Source organism: Callorhinchus milii, unplaced genomic scaffold (assembly GCF_018977255.1).
Source record: "Callorhinchus milii isolate IMCB2004 unplaced genomic scaffold, IMCB_Cmil_1.0 Scaffold192, whole genome shotgun sequence".
Classification (NCBI taxonomy): domain Eukaryota; kingdom Metazoa; phylum Chordata; class Chondrichthyes; order Chimaeriformes; family Callorhinchidae; genus Callorhinchus; species Callorhinchus milii.
In genome coordinates this window covers 20,482-39,085 of record NW_024704933.1, presented here as the reverse complement: position 1 = coordinate 39,085, position 18,604 = coordinate 20,482, and the positions used below count along the sequence as shown (strand labels likewise).

General features: G+C 50.5%; 1 protein-coding gene across 1 annotated transcript; it reads right to left on the bottom strand.

The window, feature by feature from the left end:
- Window positions 1-2,483: 2,483 nt before the first annotated feature.
- Window positions 2,484-18,280, bottom strand: LOC121851892 (protein Wnt-5a-like). Its single transcript, XM_042345979.1, has 8 exons — window positions 18,217-18,280; window positions 17,286-17,390; window positions 15,201-15,312; window positions 13,423-13,661; window positions 11,539-11,834; window positions 3,417-3,533; window positions 2,887-3,199; window positions 2,484-2,581 (listed from the first exon to the last, which is right to left on the bottom strand). The coding sequence occupies exons 1-8, from the start codon at window positions 18,278-18,280 to the stop codon at window positions 2,484-2,486; spliced, it is 1,344 nt and encodes a 447-aa protein (XP_042201913.1).
- Between the last annotated feature and the right edge of the window lie 324 nt (window positions 18,281-18,604).

Genomic DNA, 18,604 nt, shown 5'->3' with positions numbered 1-18,604 from the left:
TGAAGCTTTCGTGACTGCAAGGATTCATACTCTTGGTTCTTTCGGTAAAGTCACGTAGGTAAAAAATGAAATTTAAATTAATTAGAATCCCTGACTCACTTGATGCAGCAAATCTGGCTGTGACGGTCCCACCTGATGACGGAGACTTGTGTTGCGTCCGAAACGTCGTGATTTTATTATTTATTAATTTTAATTTCATTTTTTACCTACATGGTGACTTTACCGAAAGAACTAAAAGTACAAATCTCCCCTCTCGAGGTCAGCCTCATCCAGCAGCGGGTCGGCGAAAGGCTTCGATGAAAACCCCTACGCGTCAATTAACTCGCGTCTATTCATAGTGGCGAGGTGGGGGGGGAAGATCCCCGTGTAGCCTTGACAGACTGTAGGGGCAAGTGCTGTTAGCGAGTAGCAGCAGCAGCTATGAAGGCCGTCACTGTAGCTTACAAAGACAAAGATGCCCCGTGTAGCCTTGACAGACTGTAGGGGCAAGTGCTGTTAGCGAGTAGCAGCAGCAGCAGCAGCTATGAAGGCCGCCTTTGTCTCCCCAGTAACCAGCCCGTGCTGTAAAGATACACACGGATATCCACATTCACCATACATCACTCACTCGCATTCATTATATTAACAAAACTAAAATTGTATTTTTTTACCTACGTGACTTTGCCGCATTGATGAGCAATTAGATTTGTTCGCTTGCAAAAATTAATCGTTAAAGAATTAATAAAAATCAATAATTAGTTCTTTAACGATCAATGTTGGGAGCTTGGTGAGAAGGTTGTTTAGGCCTCAGCCTCGGCGCTCGCCTGGATCTCAGGCCGGGCTCGGTGGGCCGGAGTCGCTAGGCGAGGCCGTGGTCCCCCGACGTGAGGCGAGGCCTGGTGACTACCCATCATGTCTCGCCCTCTCACGTTCACATTGGTGCACTTGCAACGATTTGTTTATGTTACTCGTGGGCTATAAGCTTCATTGTGACGTTGCCGTGCTTTAAACATTGTTATTTACGTTTTAATAGCGGTTCACAGACGCGAATCGTTGTACCGTACACACACGGACCACGCAGCTCCTCGCGCAGGCTGTAGTAGCAGCAGCAGCAGCTATGAAGGCGAAGGCAAAGACAAAGATGCCCCGTGTAGCCTGTAGTAGCATGCTGCAGGGGCAAGTGCTGCTAGCAGAGGGGTGGGTGGCCAGCACCACGCCGGCCGCCTTTGTCTCTCTTCAAATGGAAATGTTCATACAGTTTTCGATTTAAAGCTTTCTTGACTGCAGGGATTCATCTTCTTGGTTCTTTCGGTAAAGTCACGTAGAAGGGAAATAATAAAATGATAAAAATAAAACAATACAATAATATTATAATAAAATAACAAAATGTTATAATATATTTAAATGATATAATACTATAATATAATAATATAATATTATTTTATTTCGATTTAAAGCTTTCGTGACTGCAGGGATTCATCTTCTTGGTTCTTTCGGTAAAGTCACGTAGAAGGGAATAATAAAATAATAAAATAAAACATAATAAAATAATTCTCACGACGTTTCGGCCACAACGCAAGCAGCCGTTCTCTGGTGAAGAACAGGTCTGTCGGGGAGACAGCGTCTGAATGTCTCCCCGACAGACCTGGTCTTCACCTGAGGACGGCTGTCAGGGAGACAGTGTCTGAATGAAGAGGACACACTGAAGAATTTGAGTCAGTCTTTTATGTATTTTGCATTTATAACGTGAATGATAATTTCCCCCTCCACCGAACGCACGTGTGTTGCTAGGGGCAACCCCCGGTCAGCTGTCTGCGCATGTGCAGATGCATATTAAAATAATAATAATAGCACTAAATTGTTAACTATTTAAAGTTGACGTATGCGAAAATAGAACAGCGCTGGCTCACCGCGGGGCTTATCGCCTGGTACCCGGGTACTTTGAACGTAAACCCTACGGTTCGCGAGCAAAATCTTTCGCAAGTTTCGTCCACGCACAGACACAGACAAACACAGACACACAAAAAATGGCTTTTATAGGCAAGATTGTATAGACGTGTAGTGTAAAGTAGTGTAGTGTAAAGTGGATATAGTGTAACGTGGCTCAGTGAAGGATATGATGGATGCCACAGGGTCACCGAACCCCATTGTGAATCCTCAGTGTGCCGAGTGAATGTTTCGTAGATTTGGCGTTAACAAGAACGGAGTAAAAAGAATAACACTTAGTTACTAAGCACATTCAAGTGATGAGGGTCAAAAAACAGTGCTTCTGCATTGTGTAAATTGACACAAGTGTATAGTAAGGTAGTGAATTGTGTAGTGTATCAAAGTGTAGTGTTTGTAGTAGTGTAATGTATAGTGTAAAGCGGCTCGTAATGATGGGCATGCTGGATGCTGTGGTGCCCTAAACAACTTTGTGGGGATCTCCAAACCCCCACAGCACCTGGCTGAAACCAGATGGAGTCCAATTTCAGCCGAGGCCACCCCCAGACCGTGGCTGGAGGCTACTTGCAGAAATATTGATCGACGGTCGATGGGCACAGCTTGCACCTGACGTTCCAGCGGAGTTGTTCCTTGCATCCGCACTGCTTCTCCACCGTGACTGGGAAGGGAACAGCAGCAGAGGCGACGGTGCGAAACAGACGCGTGAACCATCGTCGTTTTGCTCACAATGATTTTTCATCGCAATTTTGCGATCATCATTGACGTCGCGAGGTGAAAAATCTCCCTTCGAGCGACCCAAGGTTAACGGAAAGCAGTTCTCAAGAAATGTTTTCTATTTAATTGTGGAGTTTACAGTACTGTATAGTGCAGTGTATAGGAGTGAAGAATAGTGTATAGTAGTATAGGGACAGTGCGGAAAGAGAGAGACGGTGCGTGGGTGGAGAAGGGGGGTGAGGGGCTCACCTTGCGAGATGTCGTATCCTCTGTCACAGCACGTGATGACGGAGCATCCCTCGGTGCCCTCGGAGGTGACGTTGCACCGCCGCCCCACCGCGCCGGGGATGCCGCTGGCGTCGTCGCGCTCGCAGTAGTTCGGGCTGGCGCTCACGTGCACCAGCTCGCTCGCCGTGGGCGCCGTCAACCACTCGTTCACCGGCTCCAGACGCCAGCGGGACCAGCGGGTGGCACCGCCGGTAACGGCACCGGCTGCACCGCCGCGACGACCGCTCCTCTTGTGGCTCACCAACCGCATGGCGGAACTTGTGTCGTACTTTTCCTGCAGCCACCATTGTCATCATCATCATCATCAGGGGATGAGGAGGATCCGCCATGTGTGTTTTTGTTGAAGTGGTGGTGGTTGTTGTGTGAATGCGGGGAACCTGCTTAGCTGTTAGGGACCCCTCCCCCTGTTTGTAGCCCTCCTGTCAATTAATCCTTAATCCCACCCACACCTCCTCCGGGTGCAGTCTCATCACCAACAGCCGTGAGCTCACCTTCAGAAAGTTTCCAACTTTGCGAAAGTCGGCGAGATGCGGCGAGCAGACCTGGAGCACGCAGATGCCAAATTCAAAGTGGCACTTGCAGTCAACGGATGCCAGATTGTACACCGCCTGTAGCACCACCACCAACAACGTCATCGTCACTACCACAATCATCACTACCAACCGCCATTTCCCAATAATTGGCAGTGACGTCACCGACGGCGCTTGTGCCAAGCTGTGTGAACATTAAGCCCACGTGAAGTGTCGAATGTCCGCTGGCAGGAGGTCATGGGACAGACCCAGGTGCCACGGGTCGACTGACTGAGATGACTGGCCAATGCACCACCTGTGTGTGGCCCCTGCTGCTGTGCCAACTTGCTGCACATTAGCCGCCCAGCGCTCTGCTCGTTGTTGGGAGCACCGCTTCTCTGCCCTCTTTTGCCGAGGGGTGACTGCGTCCAACTCCTCCACAGAGGCCGATCTTAACACCGCTGGTACCAGTCATTAGCAAGTCCACTCAGCTCCACGTCCTCCTGTACCACATCACTGCATCCCTTCTCCAGCCTGTGCCACACCCTTTAAGCACCCTCTATCTGGCCGAACTAAAGTGGCTTTGGCATGTGGTGGCTGGGCATGCGGGCGACATGATCCAGCCAAAGCAGCCTTGCCTGCCGGAGGAGCTCAGCAAATGGACTTTGTCCAGATCTTTCAAGGATTTGTGAGCTCTTCACACAATCCAGCCTGGTTAAACCCAGGATGGATTGTAGGCATGCCACCCTGAATGTTTCTAAGTGGCAAAAATGTTTCATGGTCATGCCCTCTACGCTTGCAAAACGTGGACACCCCGGTCCACGTTTTGCAAGCGTAGAGGGCATGACCATGGCCAAGAAGACCTGAAGCTTTGTGTGGAGCAACAGACCAGGTAGCTTCCACACAGCATGGCGCAGTCAATGCAAATATAATTCCTCTCAATTGAGACCTCTGCTGTCAGAGAGCTGGTCATAGGCACACTTTCCAGGTATGGGAAACTCTCGACAACTGCCCCATCACCAATTGGGAGTTGTGGAGTGTCCAATGGCACAACATTCCCAGGCAGGTGCTTAGTTTTGGTGGGGCTGTTGGCAAGGCCCCACCTCTTAGTGGCAAGCTCCAGGTTCAGCAGCAGAGCCTCCAACTCCTCCTCTGAGTGAGCAGCAATTACCAGATCGGCAAACATAACGTGGTTGAGCAATAGGGAGCCATCCCTTGACCGCACCCGGGCATCAATCAGCCTCCCATTGTATCTGTACCAGATGGAGATTCTGCCGGACAGTCATGGAAGGCTTCACGAACTATGTGGTCGAAAATGTTTTGAACTAATGTGGGAGCCAAAGAACATCGCTGTCGCACCCCAAGGTGAAGAGGGAGTGGTTCCAACTCCCAGCCACGCAGCTTTATCCGGGCCTGCCCACCATCATGAAGGTCTTGAATAATTGTGAGCAGTCGGACTCTGAAAGCACGAAGAACAACCCACAGCCCAGGCCTATTGATGATAACATAGTGACTTGGCCAGGTCAAAAACGCAGAGATGTAAGTCTTGTTGGAATTCCCTACACCTCTGCTGTAGCAGACGGACAGAAAACATGGCGTCTGTGCAGTCAAAAAAGCAGAGATGTAGGTCTTGTTGGAATTCCCTACACCTCTGCTGTAGCAGACAGACAGAAAACATGGCGTCTGTGCAGTCAAAAAAGCAGAGATGTAGGTCTTGTTGGAATTCCCTACACCTCTGCTGTAGCAGACGGACAGAAAACATGGCGTCTGTGCAGTCAATAAAGCAGAGATGTAGGTCTTGTTGGAATTCCCTACACCTCTGCTGTAGCAGACAAACAGAAAACATGGCGTCTGTGCAGTCAAAAAAGCAGAGATGTAGGTCTTGTTGGAATTCCCTACACCTCTGCTGTAGCAGACGGACAGAAAACATGGCGTCTGTACAGGGCCACCCCGGCCTAAAACCACGTTAGGTCTCCGTGCCAATAATCGTCCACCCATTCACCCTGTTAATATTCATTTTTGGAAAAGGCATACAAGAGTGATTCTGCCTATTTTTTGTAAAAAAAATGTATCGGCATGTAGCGCTGGGGCATAAACACGCTGTGAATCTCACACCCCCCCCACCCCGCTGCCTCACCCACATAAAAGATAGCTGGAGGTTAATGACTGCAGAAAGTTGTAAAACTAGAAAAACTACACTTAGGCGCAATTGAGAGCATCTCTGTCCACAGGCCATGAGATGGCTGAAGGGTAGAGGAGCCAGGCCTTGATGTGACTTAGGAAATTACTTCAGTAAAGTAGAACAGACACACACGTACACCGGACAAGCGATCACAATCAAAGGGACAGTTGTTCCATCGTGAGAGGAAACCGACCAATCACAGGCCGAGGAGCAAAATCAAAGGAGTTCCGCTCCGTTGTAAGAAGACGGGTCTGAGGTGGGAGATTTTCGGATATAACGAAGAAGCCGAACCACGCAAATCAGTCTTGCGACGGCAAGCTCCAGGGTATGGTCCTCGAAATAGATAGATCGTTTATTGTCATTGTCACCAGTACAACGAAATTTAAAATGCTCACCAGTCAGGGCATCATTCATAAATTTAAATTAAATAAAACAAGAAAATAAAAATTAAATTAAATGAAAGATAATCAATTTATACTATATATAAAAACAGCCCAAGTATACCCACATACCCACATAAGGTTACATTTTGTCATTGCACATCTCTATTTCACAATCAATTGTAAACACTATTACTTAATAATTAATTAGCATTATTGAGTGTGGTGATCGCTGTAGGATAAAAGCTCTGTTTGAATCTGTTTGTCCTTGTTTTGACTGATCTGAATCGTCTGCCTGATGGCAACAGCTCAAACAGTGAGTGTCCAGGGTGAGAAGAGTCCTTTATAATGTTCTGTGCTTTTTTGATGCAACGTGAACTGTGTAGTTCTTCCAGTGTGGGGAGATGGCAGCCGGCGATCTTTTGGGCTGTGTTGATGACCCTCTGGAGCGCTTTCCTCTGAGCCACTGTACAGCTGGTGTACCATACACAGATGCAGTATGTAAGAATGCTCTCGATGGAGGCTCGGTAGAAGGACACCAGCAGTTTCTGTGTGATGTTATTATTCCTGAGAATTCTCAGGAAGTAAAGTCTCTGCTGGGCCTTTTTCAGAAGCTCAGTGCTGTTGGCGCTCCAGGTCAGGCCCTCCCCAATGTGGACTCCCAGGAAGCAGAAGTCTGCCACCCTCTCCACACAGTCCCCGCTGATGATTAGTGGTGGTGGAGTGTCCGTTTTCTTTCTCCTGTAGTCTATTATGAGCTCCTTGGTCTTTGCGGTGTTAAGGAGCAGGTTGTTGCCCCTGCAGTATGCTGTCAGCCTCTCCACCTCGTCCCTGTAGGCAGACTCATCCCCCCCAGAGATGAGCCCCACCACTGTTGTGTCATCAGCAAACTTCACAATGGTGTTGCTATGGTGGACGGCGGCACAGTCATGTGTGTAGAGGGAGTAGAGCAGGGGGCTCAGTACACAGCCCTGGGGGGAGCCGGTACTGAGGCTCAGGGCTGTGGATGTATGACGGCCCACTCTGACCCTCTGTCTGCGGCCCGAGAGGAAACTATATATCCACATGCAGGTGGAATGTGGAATCCCCAGGTCGCCCAGTTTTTCCACCAGTTTGTGTGGGAGGATGGTGTTGAACGCAGAACTGTAATCCACGAAGAGCATCCGCACATAGCTCCCCTGCTGCTCCAGGTGTGACAGTGCAGCATGTAGTGCTGTGGCCACGGCGTCCTCCGTGGATCGGTTCGCTCTGTAGGCAAACTGGTGGGGGTCAAGGTTTCGGGGCAAGCTTCCTATGATGTGACTCCGGACCAGTTTTTCAAAGCACTTCTTCACCACTGGCGTGAGTGCTACCGGCCGGTAGTCGTTGTAGCTGGAAATGTGGGTTTTTTTGGGCAGCGGGACTATGGTGGAGGACTTTAGGCAGGTTGGTACAGTGGACTGTTCCAGAGACAGGTTGAAAATCCTTGTGAAGACTCCAGCCAGCTCGTCGGCACAGTCCCTCAGCACACGTCCCGGGACGCCATCAGGTCCCGCAGCCTTCCTCGGGTTGACGGCCCGCAGCGTGCGCCTCACCTCATGCTCCTCCACTGTGAGGTTTAAGCTGCTGTGGACCGTGAGGTTTGGTGATGCTGTCCCTTGTGGTGTCACCTCAAAGCGGGCAAAGACGAGGTTCAACTCCTCTGCCAGAGCGTTGTCACCATCAGCAGCTCCGCGGTTGGCCCTGTAGTTGGTGAGGTGCTGGACTCCCTGCCACACCTGCCTGCTGTCGTGACTGTCCAGGCGTTCCTCAATCCTCCTCCTGTAGTCTGCTTTGGCCTTGCGGATGCCTCTCTTCAGGTTAGCTCGGGCTGTACTGTAGAGAGCTTTGTCTCCGGAGTTGAAGGCGATATTCCTCTCCTTCAGCAGTTGCTGGACCTCTCGGGTCATCCAGGGCTTCTGGTTGGGGTAAACCCGAACGCGTTTGTCCACAGTGACAGTGTCTATGCAGTTTTTAATGTAGCACAATACACTGTATGTGAACACCTCCAGGTCCTGATGTTCGAAGACCCCCCAGTCGGTCCTATCAAAGCAGTCCTGCAGCTGCTGGGTGGCACCCTCAGGCCAGATGGCGACAGTTTTTGTGATGGTAGGAGCCGTTTTCTTGATGGGGGCGTATGCAGGGATCAAAAGCAGGGACAAATGGTCAGACTGGCCCACGTGCGGTAGTGGTCTAGCCCTGTAGCCTAGTTTGATGTTGGTATAGACCTTGTCCAGAATCTTAGTTCCCCTAGTAGCACACTTAACATGCTGGTGGAATTTAGGGAGTGCTGCTTTTAAGTCTGCATGGTTGAAATCCCCTGCTATAATCAGCACAGCGTCAGGATACTTGCTCTGCTGAATGCTAATGCTGCCATGTAGAAGTCCAATAGCTGAGTTAGCATTAGCATCCGGTGGGATGTAAACAGCAGTTATCATGACCACAGTAAACTCTCTTGGGAGGTAAATCGGCCTGCATTTAACAGTCACATACTCCAGATCTGGGGAGCAGTGGCTGTCTACAGTCACAGTGTTAGTACACCAGCTCTTATTCACGTACACACAGAGCCCCCCTCCTCTGCTCTTACCGGAGTCTACTGTTCTGTCCTGGCGCTGTGCTGTGTAGCCTGCAAGCTCAATAGCAGAGTCCGGGATGGATGAATGAAGCCAGGTTTCTGTGAAAAGCAGAATGCAGCTGTCCTTCACTACGTTGCTCGCTGTAGTCTGTAGCCTCAATTCATCCATTTTGTTCGCGATGGATCTGGCGTTCGTGAGAAATAGGCTGGGTAGCGGTGGTTTGAGTGGCTGCCTCCGTAGCCTGGCTAGCGCACCGGCCCTGCAGCCTCGCCTCCGTCTTCTCTCTCCACGCCGCCTTCGCCTCCTCCCCACCGGGATGATAATCCACGGAGAGCCGGGCCTCCTCGCTAACTCCACTGGAATCTTGTGAAGACGGAGAAACTCGCTTGTAACACTCCGATCGTAACATAGTCCGATCTTAAGGAGATCGTGCCGGCTAAAGGTGTTACTCGCCCGACAAAATGAACACAAAACAAGACATAACGCGAACATAAACAACCATACAAGGCACCGACCGGGTAGACACTGAGCTGCTGCAACTGTGTGCGCCGCCATCACTACCCGATGAAGCTGTCACTACCCGTGGGTGTCGAGTCTTGCAGAGAGGGTCGATGTGTTGCTAAGTGGCGAGTTTGGCGCTGAACGACAGTATGGCTGCAAGTTTTATTCTGCACTTGTCGTGATGTTTTGAGTCGCTCGCAGAATCAAGGACTGCGATAACTTGTATCGTACTAATCCATAAGAGTTGTGAGAAGCTAAGGAGGTGCGCGAATATATTTTGAGTTTGAGAAGCGAGTGAGGAGCTGCGACGAGCAGCTGACAGCAGCAGGAGCCCTCCCTACCCGTACCCTACCCAAAATGAGTGACAAACGGTGACTCACCGGTGACTCACGGCCTACCCGTACCCTACCCGTACCCGGCCGGGTACGGGTAGCCGGGTATCGGGTACGGGTATCGGGTACCCATTTGCGACCCTGGTGTGGCCGGGTACGGGTACGGGTAGACCGTGAGTCACTGGTGAGTCACCGTTTGTCACTCATTTCCCAACCCGGTTGCGACCTCTGACGTAGATGGAGCTGGACCCATCATCCCTGCCAGCACGGACAGCGCCAGCAGCGTGCGCGGCGTGCAGATTCGGCAAACACCCCGGCGGTGGAGAGAGACTGACGGCGCAGGCAAGAGCGCCGCGTGTTTCACGCACACACAAACCCAGCGCCTTGCTTGGGCCCCGACGTGTTTTCAGTAGGAGGAACGCTGCACCGGAAACCACTGGGTATTGTCAAAAGCACAGTAGCAGGAATAGGTGGACAACGCAAGCCGTGCTGCCCGCTATAATTATTGTACCTTGCGGTGACTGCCCTCCCACACACACAACACGCATATCAGTATGGCTAAGATTGTTACGAAAAGTTTGTGTGTTTTGAAAAGGGTTGCCATCAAGGTGTTTTTTTTTAACTATTAGCCTATCGGGATAAGCATTGTTCTGTCCCTTGAGTTAAATATGGTCTAATAGGGGTTTTCCCCTTTTTTCTGGCAACAAAATTGACACCTTTTGCAAGGAATCATGCTTACATTAACCACAATACTTGCAGTCAAATGCAAACAAAAAACAATACTCTGATAATTTATGCATTGTCTTTGAAACTGATTGGTCCACACCAGAGACAGCTTTCTTTAGAGCCTAGTCTCATACGGTGTTCGACCAGATGACGCCAAAAGGCGCACAGTTCAAGACAACGCACCATCAGAGTAATGAGAGCTCGGGGTGAGCAGCTACATCATGGGACCTCCTTTGCCAGTACCAAATATACTAATCGGGTTTTTCCCCTTTTTTCTGGCAACAAAACTGACACCTTTTGCAAGGAATCATGCTTACATTGACCACAATACTTGCAGTCAAATGCAAACAAAAAACACAACTCTGACTGCAAGTATTGTGATGTAAGCATGATTCCTTGCAAAAGGTGTCAGTTTTGTTGCCAGAAAAAAGGGGAAAAACCCTATTAGTATATTTTGGTACTGGCAAAGGAGGTCCCATGATTAAATATGGTCGTTTAGAAGTATTTTAGTCACATGTATTCTTTCATCGCGTAACCCAATTGTTCTATTGCTCAGTTTTCACAGTAACTCTAGAACAGCGGTCGGGAACCTATGGCTCGCGAGCCATATATGGCTCTTCCAGTGACGGCATATGGCTCCCAGACAATTTTGAGTTGGAAAAAATAATAATAAAAAAAATCAGTTTGGAACTGATTTTAAAATACTTGTGATATTGTTTAATAATACTGTGTCATTTTAAAGTAAACAGAAATTAGTTTTGAAGATAAATTTCACGGGTCACGCCTGCATGAAGCTCAACCTCACCACGTATGAACCAGACTACAAGGCCATCAGCAAAACCATGCAGCACCAGAAGTCGCATTAAAAGTAAGACATATTTAATTTATTATACGTTAAAAATACTATATGGCTCTCAATGAAATATATTTAGAAATATTTGGCTTTTATGGCTCTCCCAGTCAAAAAGGTTCCCGACCCCTGCTCTAGAGGGTTAATTGTCTGGATCAATGATTAGGATATCTACATGAGTACTGCGGTGACAATTCCAATCATAAGTGTGTTCGCATTCGTGTTTTTTGTTATTAAAGTTGCCTAACAGAAGTGTGCGAATGGTTCATTCCTAAAGTCATGCAAAATCATCTGAATCATAAGAACCGTATCCTGCGGCAAGATCTGAATCCTGAGACCGAACAATTTCACCGAAACATAACCAGTAAAAGTTCAAGCGTAATCATTGTATTAATTGGTAATACAACCCTAGACAACGAAGTCGAGCCTAAGTGTATACATTTGCATCATTGCATAAAATCAGATACTTTTTCACGAAATTTTTTACGACGCAATACATACAACAACCCACCCGTTCACCCATTCCCCCCCCCACTCACCAGCCGGCCGGCCTCGTTATTGTGCAAATTCATCTGGACGAGTTTCGCCAAAGACTGCCATCCTCCTCCTCCAAGCCTCCTGCGATCGTGTTCGCTCGCATCCACGAACCGCTTGGCAAATTGGTATCCGTATACGAGGGCGTCTCCATAGCCCAGGGTGTTGTACAGCAGCCTCATGGTTTGAGGAATCGCCAAGGGGCAGATGTCCCGCAGCGCCCCCTGGCCACAGGCGCGCGCCACCGCGTGGACAACTCCGGCGGCGGTTATGGCGGAGACGAAGGCGGCCTCGCGCGAGCCTGGAGCCCCCCCACCCCGACCCGACCAAAGAGCCCAATTAGCCCCGCCGACAAAACAATTTGATCAATTGTGTATATAATGGAGGGGTTTCTTTTCTCTAGTACACTGGTCAACACACTGTTTTCTGGCATGAGTTATTCCAACGGTGTTAAGGTAGTTTTGGGGTGCTGATTCCAATATCTGGCATCAGTTTTTGTCTATCACATCAGGTTTTTGAGATAGCAAATATTGCATTTTCAATAAAAACTGTGGAAGAAAAATATTAAATAAATGTGGATATCTACATAAAATGATAATATAAACACATTATCCTTAAAACACAGCACCATATTTTAACACTAAAGCAGTCATTGACTCGCAACAACTTGCAATCATAAGTGACAGAGTTAACAAGATACTAAACCTCACTAAATCGGCTGTGTCGGATGGTGGCGGGATAACACCACCACATTTATGTTGATGCCATCTAACACAAAAAACCTTGGTTTTAAACAAGCACCTTGTAAGTTTAACACGTGTGTTGAAGCGTGAAACCAAATTTTTTTTTTTATGTTGTGGTTTCACGCTTCAACACACCGGTGGGCTAAAGCAGTGAACTATTTGTCTTTTGTCACGTGACACTTTTTTGCTGATTGGCCGTGTCGGGTGGTGGAGGGTTACAACACATTTATAAATAATGTTGATTACGAATCACCTTGTGAGACACAAGACACAGCTCAATAGCTGGGGACTGTCTGGGCCAAACCTCGGCAGGGTGACCAACCCCCACTTGAAGGGTCTGCAGCAGCTCCTTGCCACTCCGCCTCACTGCCAGAAGTCGCAAACGGGTTTTGATTCCTTACCCGTACCCGGCCGCACCAGGGTCGCAAACGGGTACGGGTATCGGGTACCCGAATGCGACCTCTGGGATGAAGCCATGTTGCAGGCGCGGGTGGGTTGATTCTAGGAACTTGAATTGTGAGAAGAGACAAGACGTTGGGAAATGAGTGACAAACGGTGACTCACCAGTGACTCACGGCCTACCCGTACAGGCCGGGTATCAGGTAGGGTACGGGTATGGGGTAGGGTACGGGTGTTGGGTACCCGGTTGCGACGTCTGCTCACTGCTCATTTAGCGGCGGGTTTTGGCCGGCCATCGAATAGCCGGTGACCGCGTCGCGCTTCCAGGATGTTACATGCACATGACACTATACTGGCACGCACTACACACTACTATACTACTGTAGTGACATAGCATAGGTCGCTTGGGCACCTAGCGCCAGTTACTGATAGAAAGGGCAACTGGGAGTTGCAGTAGCCCTCTCTGCCAGTGAGGCATGCAGTGTCACAGAACGGGTCCCTAGGGGGCGTAGTGATGGTGGCTGGCAGATCTGTCCCAGAACCTTCTGGTAGCTTCCAGAAGGGGGCGTAGCCGAAGGCAGAGCCAGGGGCATAAAAGGGAGGTAGACCAGAGAACACCGCCGGATGGCGATCAGTGCGAAGACAATGCAAGCATCGGAGCCGCTCGTCGCAGCTCGGGGTCAAACAAAAGTTAGCGTCAAGGGGAAACTCCGACGCTCGCTCTGACCCGGGCGACGATCCCCTTACCTGACCGAGCTATGGGGTCGAGAGCATCTTCCGCGCCGGGCGTGGTGCAGTTCCACCGCTTGGCCCGGAACTGGTGCTGACATTCGGCGAGCGCCAGCCGGGCACCCTCGGCCACGTGCGGCACGTGGATCGGGTGCTGCCGGCATATTCTGCGTTGTTCGGGGGATAGCCCCGGCGCCATGATGCACAGCAGCTGATACTCGGAGGGGTCGAAGTTGGGAGCCCACAGTGCCAGCGACCTGCGGGCGGGGGGGGGGGGGAGTCACGGTGGCCATGGGATGTTGACTATCTCGCCTGGTATGCAGGAGGTAGTAGGTTCGATCCCGACCCTGATGCCTGTTGATGTATATTAGAAGTTTGCCTGTCTCTCTCTCTCTCATCGTCGTGGCGGCTAGTAGATGTTAACTACCTCGCCTGGTGTGCAGGAGGTAGTAGGTTTGATCCCAACCCTGATGCCTGTTGTTGTATATTCTAAGTTTGCGTCTCTCTCTCATCGTCGTGGTGGCTAGGAGATGTTAACTACCTCGCCTGGTATACAGGAGATCGTGGGTTTGATCCCAACCCCTTAAAATGCCTGTTGCTGCTGCTGTATGTTTGTAGTTTGTGTGTGTCTCCCCACGGTCGTGTGGATTTTTCTCCGGGTCCCTCTTGTTTTTCCCCTCCGTATTGAGAATCTGTGTCGTGTCGTCATTCAAACCCACCACCACCGGACACAGCCACCTAGTGAGGGTTGTCACGTAAACAGAACATGCCAATTCGTCACGAGTATAGCACTAGTGTGTCGTTTATAGTGTGGTGTATAGTTTAGTGTAGAGTAGTGTATAGTAGTGTAGTGTATAGTAGTGTAGTGTATAGTAGTGTAGTGTATAGTGTAGTGTATAGCAGAGGTGTGGACTCGAGTCATGTGACTTGGACTCGAGTCAGTGCATAATAATGACTTTGTCCCACCTCTGAGGTGTGGTGTATAGTGTAGTGTATAGTAGTGTATAGTGTAGTGTATAGTAGTGTATAGTGTAGTGTATAGTGTAGTGTATAGTAGTGTATAATGTAGTGTATAGTAGTGTATAGTAGTGTATAATGTAGTGTATAGTAGTGTATAGTGTAGTGTATAGTGTAGTGTATAGTAGTGTATAGTAGTGTATAGTGTAGTGTATAGTGTAGTGTATAGTGTAGTGTATAATGTAGTGTATAGTGTAGTATACTAGTACAGCACACCGGTGTGTTGGAGAGCCAAGCCACAATATTTATAATCCGAGTACCGCGACATTTCGCCAGTTAGTACAACTACAGCTAGCTTTGTCTGGCGACAGCCCTTACTAATTGACTGTGTCGGCGGGTTTTAACGACACGTTTGTACATTTCACGCGATCCAACCCCCCAAAAAAACTGGCTGACATTGGTCACGGAAGCGCTGCCGCTACGAGGCGTTAAACAAAACACAAACAAACGTATAATGTAGTGTATAGTGTAGTGTATAGTAGTGTATAGTGTAGTGTATAGTGTAGTGTAAAGTGTAGTGTATAGTAGTGTATAGTGTAGTGTATAGTAGTGTATAGTGTAGTGTAAAGTGTAGTGTATAGTAGTGTATAGTGTAGTGTATAGTAGTGTATAGTGTAGTGTATAGTGTAGTGTAAAGTGTAGTGTATAGTAGTGTATAGTGTAGTGTATAGTAGTGTAGTGTATAGTAGCAAAATATTAGGCAAGGTTGCTAAATAAACTTAGAAACGTGTGCGCTCATCGCAGCAGTGAGGAGGAAGACAGCGACGGTTCGCATTTACCACCAAGAGGCGCCCGCGACTGCCCACAGCTGTGCCAAGGTGCAGAGTCCCAGCAGCAGCGGGGAGCAGCTCGTGTGTCGGAGAGAACTCATCGCAATCGTGGCCAGCGGCGCTGTGCAGAAGAGAAGCAGACCGGTGGTGACGATGTCAACAACCTCCCCTGGTGCGCAAGAGGTTGTGGGTCCGATGCCGACCCTGACAATGCCTGCTGCCGTATATTTTGAGTTTGCGTATCTCTCATCATCATCTCGGCGGTGACGATGTTAACTCCCTAGCGTGGTACGCGGGATCGAACCCACGGGCGCTTGTATACCAGGCGAGGGAGTTAACCTCTCACCACCTTGATCATGATGAACTCCGACTGCTGTCACTGGTGATGTCTGTAGCCGACTGACCTTACAACAGAGGTCGCAAACGGGTTTTGATTCCTTACCCGTACCCGTGTTACACACACACACTGGTAATGTGTTACACACACACAACACTGGCAATGTGTTACACACACTGGTAATGTGTTACACACACACACTGGTAATGTGTTACACACACACAACACTGGCAATGTGTTACACACACACACTGGTAATGTGTTACACACACACACTGGTAATGTGTTACACACACACACCATTGGCAATGTGTTACACACACACACTGGTAATGTGTTACACACACACACACTGGCAATGTGTTACACACACACAACACTGGTAATGTGTTACACACACTAGTAATTGTGTTACACACACACACTGGCAATGTGTTATACACACACAGTGTTACATACACACACACAGCGTTATACACATACACACAGTGTTACACACACACACACAGTGTTACACACACACACTGGCAATGTGTTACATACACACAGTGTTACACACACACAGTGTTACACACACACACACTGGCAATGTGTTACATACACACAGTGTTACACACACACAGTGTTATACACACACACAGTGTTACACACACACTGGCAATGTGTTACATACACACAGTGTTACACACACACACAGTGTTACACACACACAGTGTTACACACACACACAGTGTTACACACGCACAGTGTTACACACATACACACAGTGTTACACACACACTGGCAATGTGTTACATACACGTGACGTAAGATCGCGTCCCCACGGCAGACAAGGCGACCTCTGGCTCGCGCCGCACCACGTGACGAGGCCCGCAGAGTGGAGGTCGCGTCACGCACAGAGCGGGGGGGGGGGGGTGACGACACGGAAGTGGTGACGGGGCCGGTAGGTGGGGGGAGAGGGTGGGGGCGAGTGGGCCAGGGGGGGGTGTGTGTGTGGGGTGTGTGTGTGTGTGAGTGTGTGGGGTGTGTTTGTGGCAGTGTGGTGTGTGTGTGTGAGTGTGTGGGGTGTGTTTGTGGCGGTGAGGTGTGTGTGTGTGTGGGGGGTGTGTGTGTGTGGGGTGTGTGTGTGGGGTGTGTGTGTGAGTGTGTGGGGTGTGTGTGTGTGTGGGGTGTGTGTGGGGTGTGTGTGTGGGGGTGTGTGTGTGGGGTGTGTGTGTGTGTGGGGGGTGTGTGTGTGTGGGTGTGTGTGTGGGGTGTGTGTGTGTGTGTGGGGTGTGTGTGTGTGTGTGGGGTGTGTGTGTGTGGGGTGTGTGTGTGTGTGGGGTGTGTGTGTGTGTGGGTGTGTGTTGTGGGTGTGGGGTGTGTGTGTGTGTGTGGGGTGTGTGTGTGTGGGTGTGTGTGTGTGGGGTGTGTGTGTGTGTGGGGTGTGTGTGTGTGTGGTGTGTGTGTGTGGGTGTTTGTGGGTGTGTGGGTGTGAGTGTGTGTGGGTGAGGGTGTGTGTGTGTGAGTGTGTGGGTGTGTGTGAGTGTGTGTGTGTGAGTGTGTGGGTGTGTGTGGGGCATGTGTGTGGGTGTGTGTGTGAGGGTGTGTGTGAGTGTGGGTGTGGTGGGTGTGTGTGTGTGCGGGGGTGGCTAGGAGATGTTGACTACCTCGCCTTGTACGCGGGAGGTCGTGGGTTCGATCCCGGACCCTGAGTCTGCGTCTCTCTCTCATCATCATCACGGTGGCTAGGAGATGTTGACTACCTCGCCTTGTACACGGGAGGTCGTGGATTCGATCTCCTGATCCTGACGAGTAAGATGGCAGCCCGTCCCCTGGCCAGACCCAACCCAGCAGCAGGTAACGCTGCTGCTGGGTTGGGTCTGGCGTGGGAGAGGAGAGAGACATGAGCATGTATCACTGGGTCTGTGTCCCCACATCTCCCCGTGTCTCCCTGCATCTACCAGAATCTCACTTGTATCTCCCCCCCCCACGCGTCTCCACCCACGCGTCTGCCAGCATCTCTCCCGTGTCTCTCCCCCCTCTCCCCACGGTGTCTCCCCCCATGCATCTCCCCCCCTCCCACGCGTCTCCCCCAATGCGTCTGCCAGCATCTCCCCATGTCTCCCCGTGTCCCCCCTGCGTCTGTCTCCCGCATGTCTCCACTGTATCTCCGTGTCTCCCCCGCATTTCCCCATATCTCCCCGTCTCTCTCCCCGTGTCTCCCTCCCCGTGTCTCCCCCGTCTCTCTCCCATGTCTCCCCCCCCCCCCGTGTCTCCCTCCCCGTGTCTCCCCGTCTCTCTCCCGTGTCTCCCTCCCGTGTCTCCCCCGTGTCTCTCCCCGTGTTTCCCCCCCCCCCGTGTCTCCCTCCCCGTGTCTCCCCCGTCTCTCTCCCCGTGTCCCCCCCCCGTGTCTCCTCCCCGTGTCTCCCCGTGTCTACCCCGTGTCTCTCCCCGTGTCTCCCCCCCCCCCGTGTCTCCCTCCCCGTGTCTCCTGTGGGGGCCGCTGGCCCCCGGGGTCCCTCCCGCCTGCATCCCCTATTCCGTTTAGGTTACCCCACCTCCCTATTACCCGCTACGGTTTCGCCGGCATTCGAACGCGACGCCCCTACTGTTACAGTCTCGCGCCGCGCTCCCACGCTGCGAGCATACACGCGCACAGCATCATCAATCAAACGCCACACTCCCCCTCTTTACACCGCTACGTACAGCTCTCGTATACTGCGAGCGTGTGCCCGCCTATAGCCCTGTGCTGCACGTTACCAATGCGCATCCGTATCCGACACGTAACGAACGTATGAGCACTCCCACACACACGCCGCTCCGCGCACTCCAACTCCACTCACGTTATGATCGCGCACCTGTATCGCACCCGGGGTGGACGCACGCACACACACGCAGCTCCCCACGCGACACTCTGCACGACAAGATCACGCGAGACCACGCTTCGCTATTAATGATTTATTATATGCTACCTGCGAATTGATGTCAAATCAGTGAGTCGACGAGGCTGGCCTACGCTGATACCTCTATACCTATTCCCGATTTATCTGCTATGATTCTAATTCACCTTCTTACTCACTGTTAAGTGTCCACG

Excerpts from the sequence above, each read along its gene's own strand:
- LOC121851892 (XM_042345979.1), bottom strand. The coding sequence starts at position 18,280 with ATGCGCATTGGTAACGTGCAGCACAGGGCTATAGGCGGGCACACGCTC. Across the intron at positions 11,835-13,422 it reads CGACCCCATAGCTCGGTCAG|GCTCGCGCGAGGCCGCCTTC; the intron begins GTAAGGGGATCG and ends GGGGGGCTCCAG. Across the intron at positions 3,534-11,538 it reads ATAACGAGGCCGGCCGGCTG|GCGGTGTACAATCTGGCATC; the intron begins GTGAGTGGGGGG and ends GTGGTGCTACAG.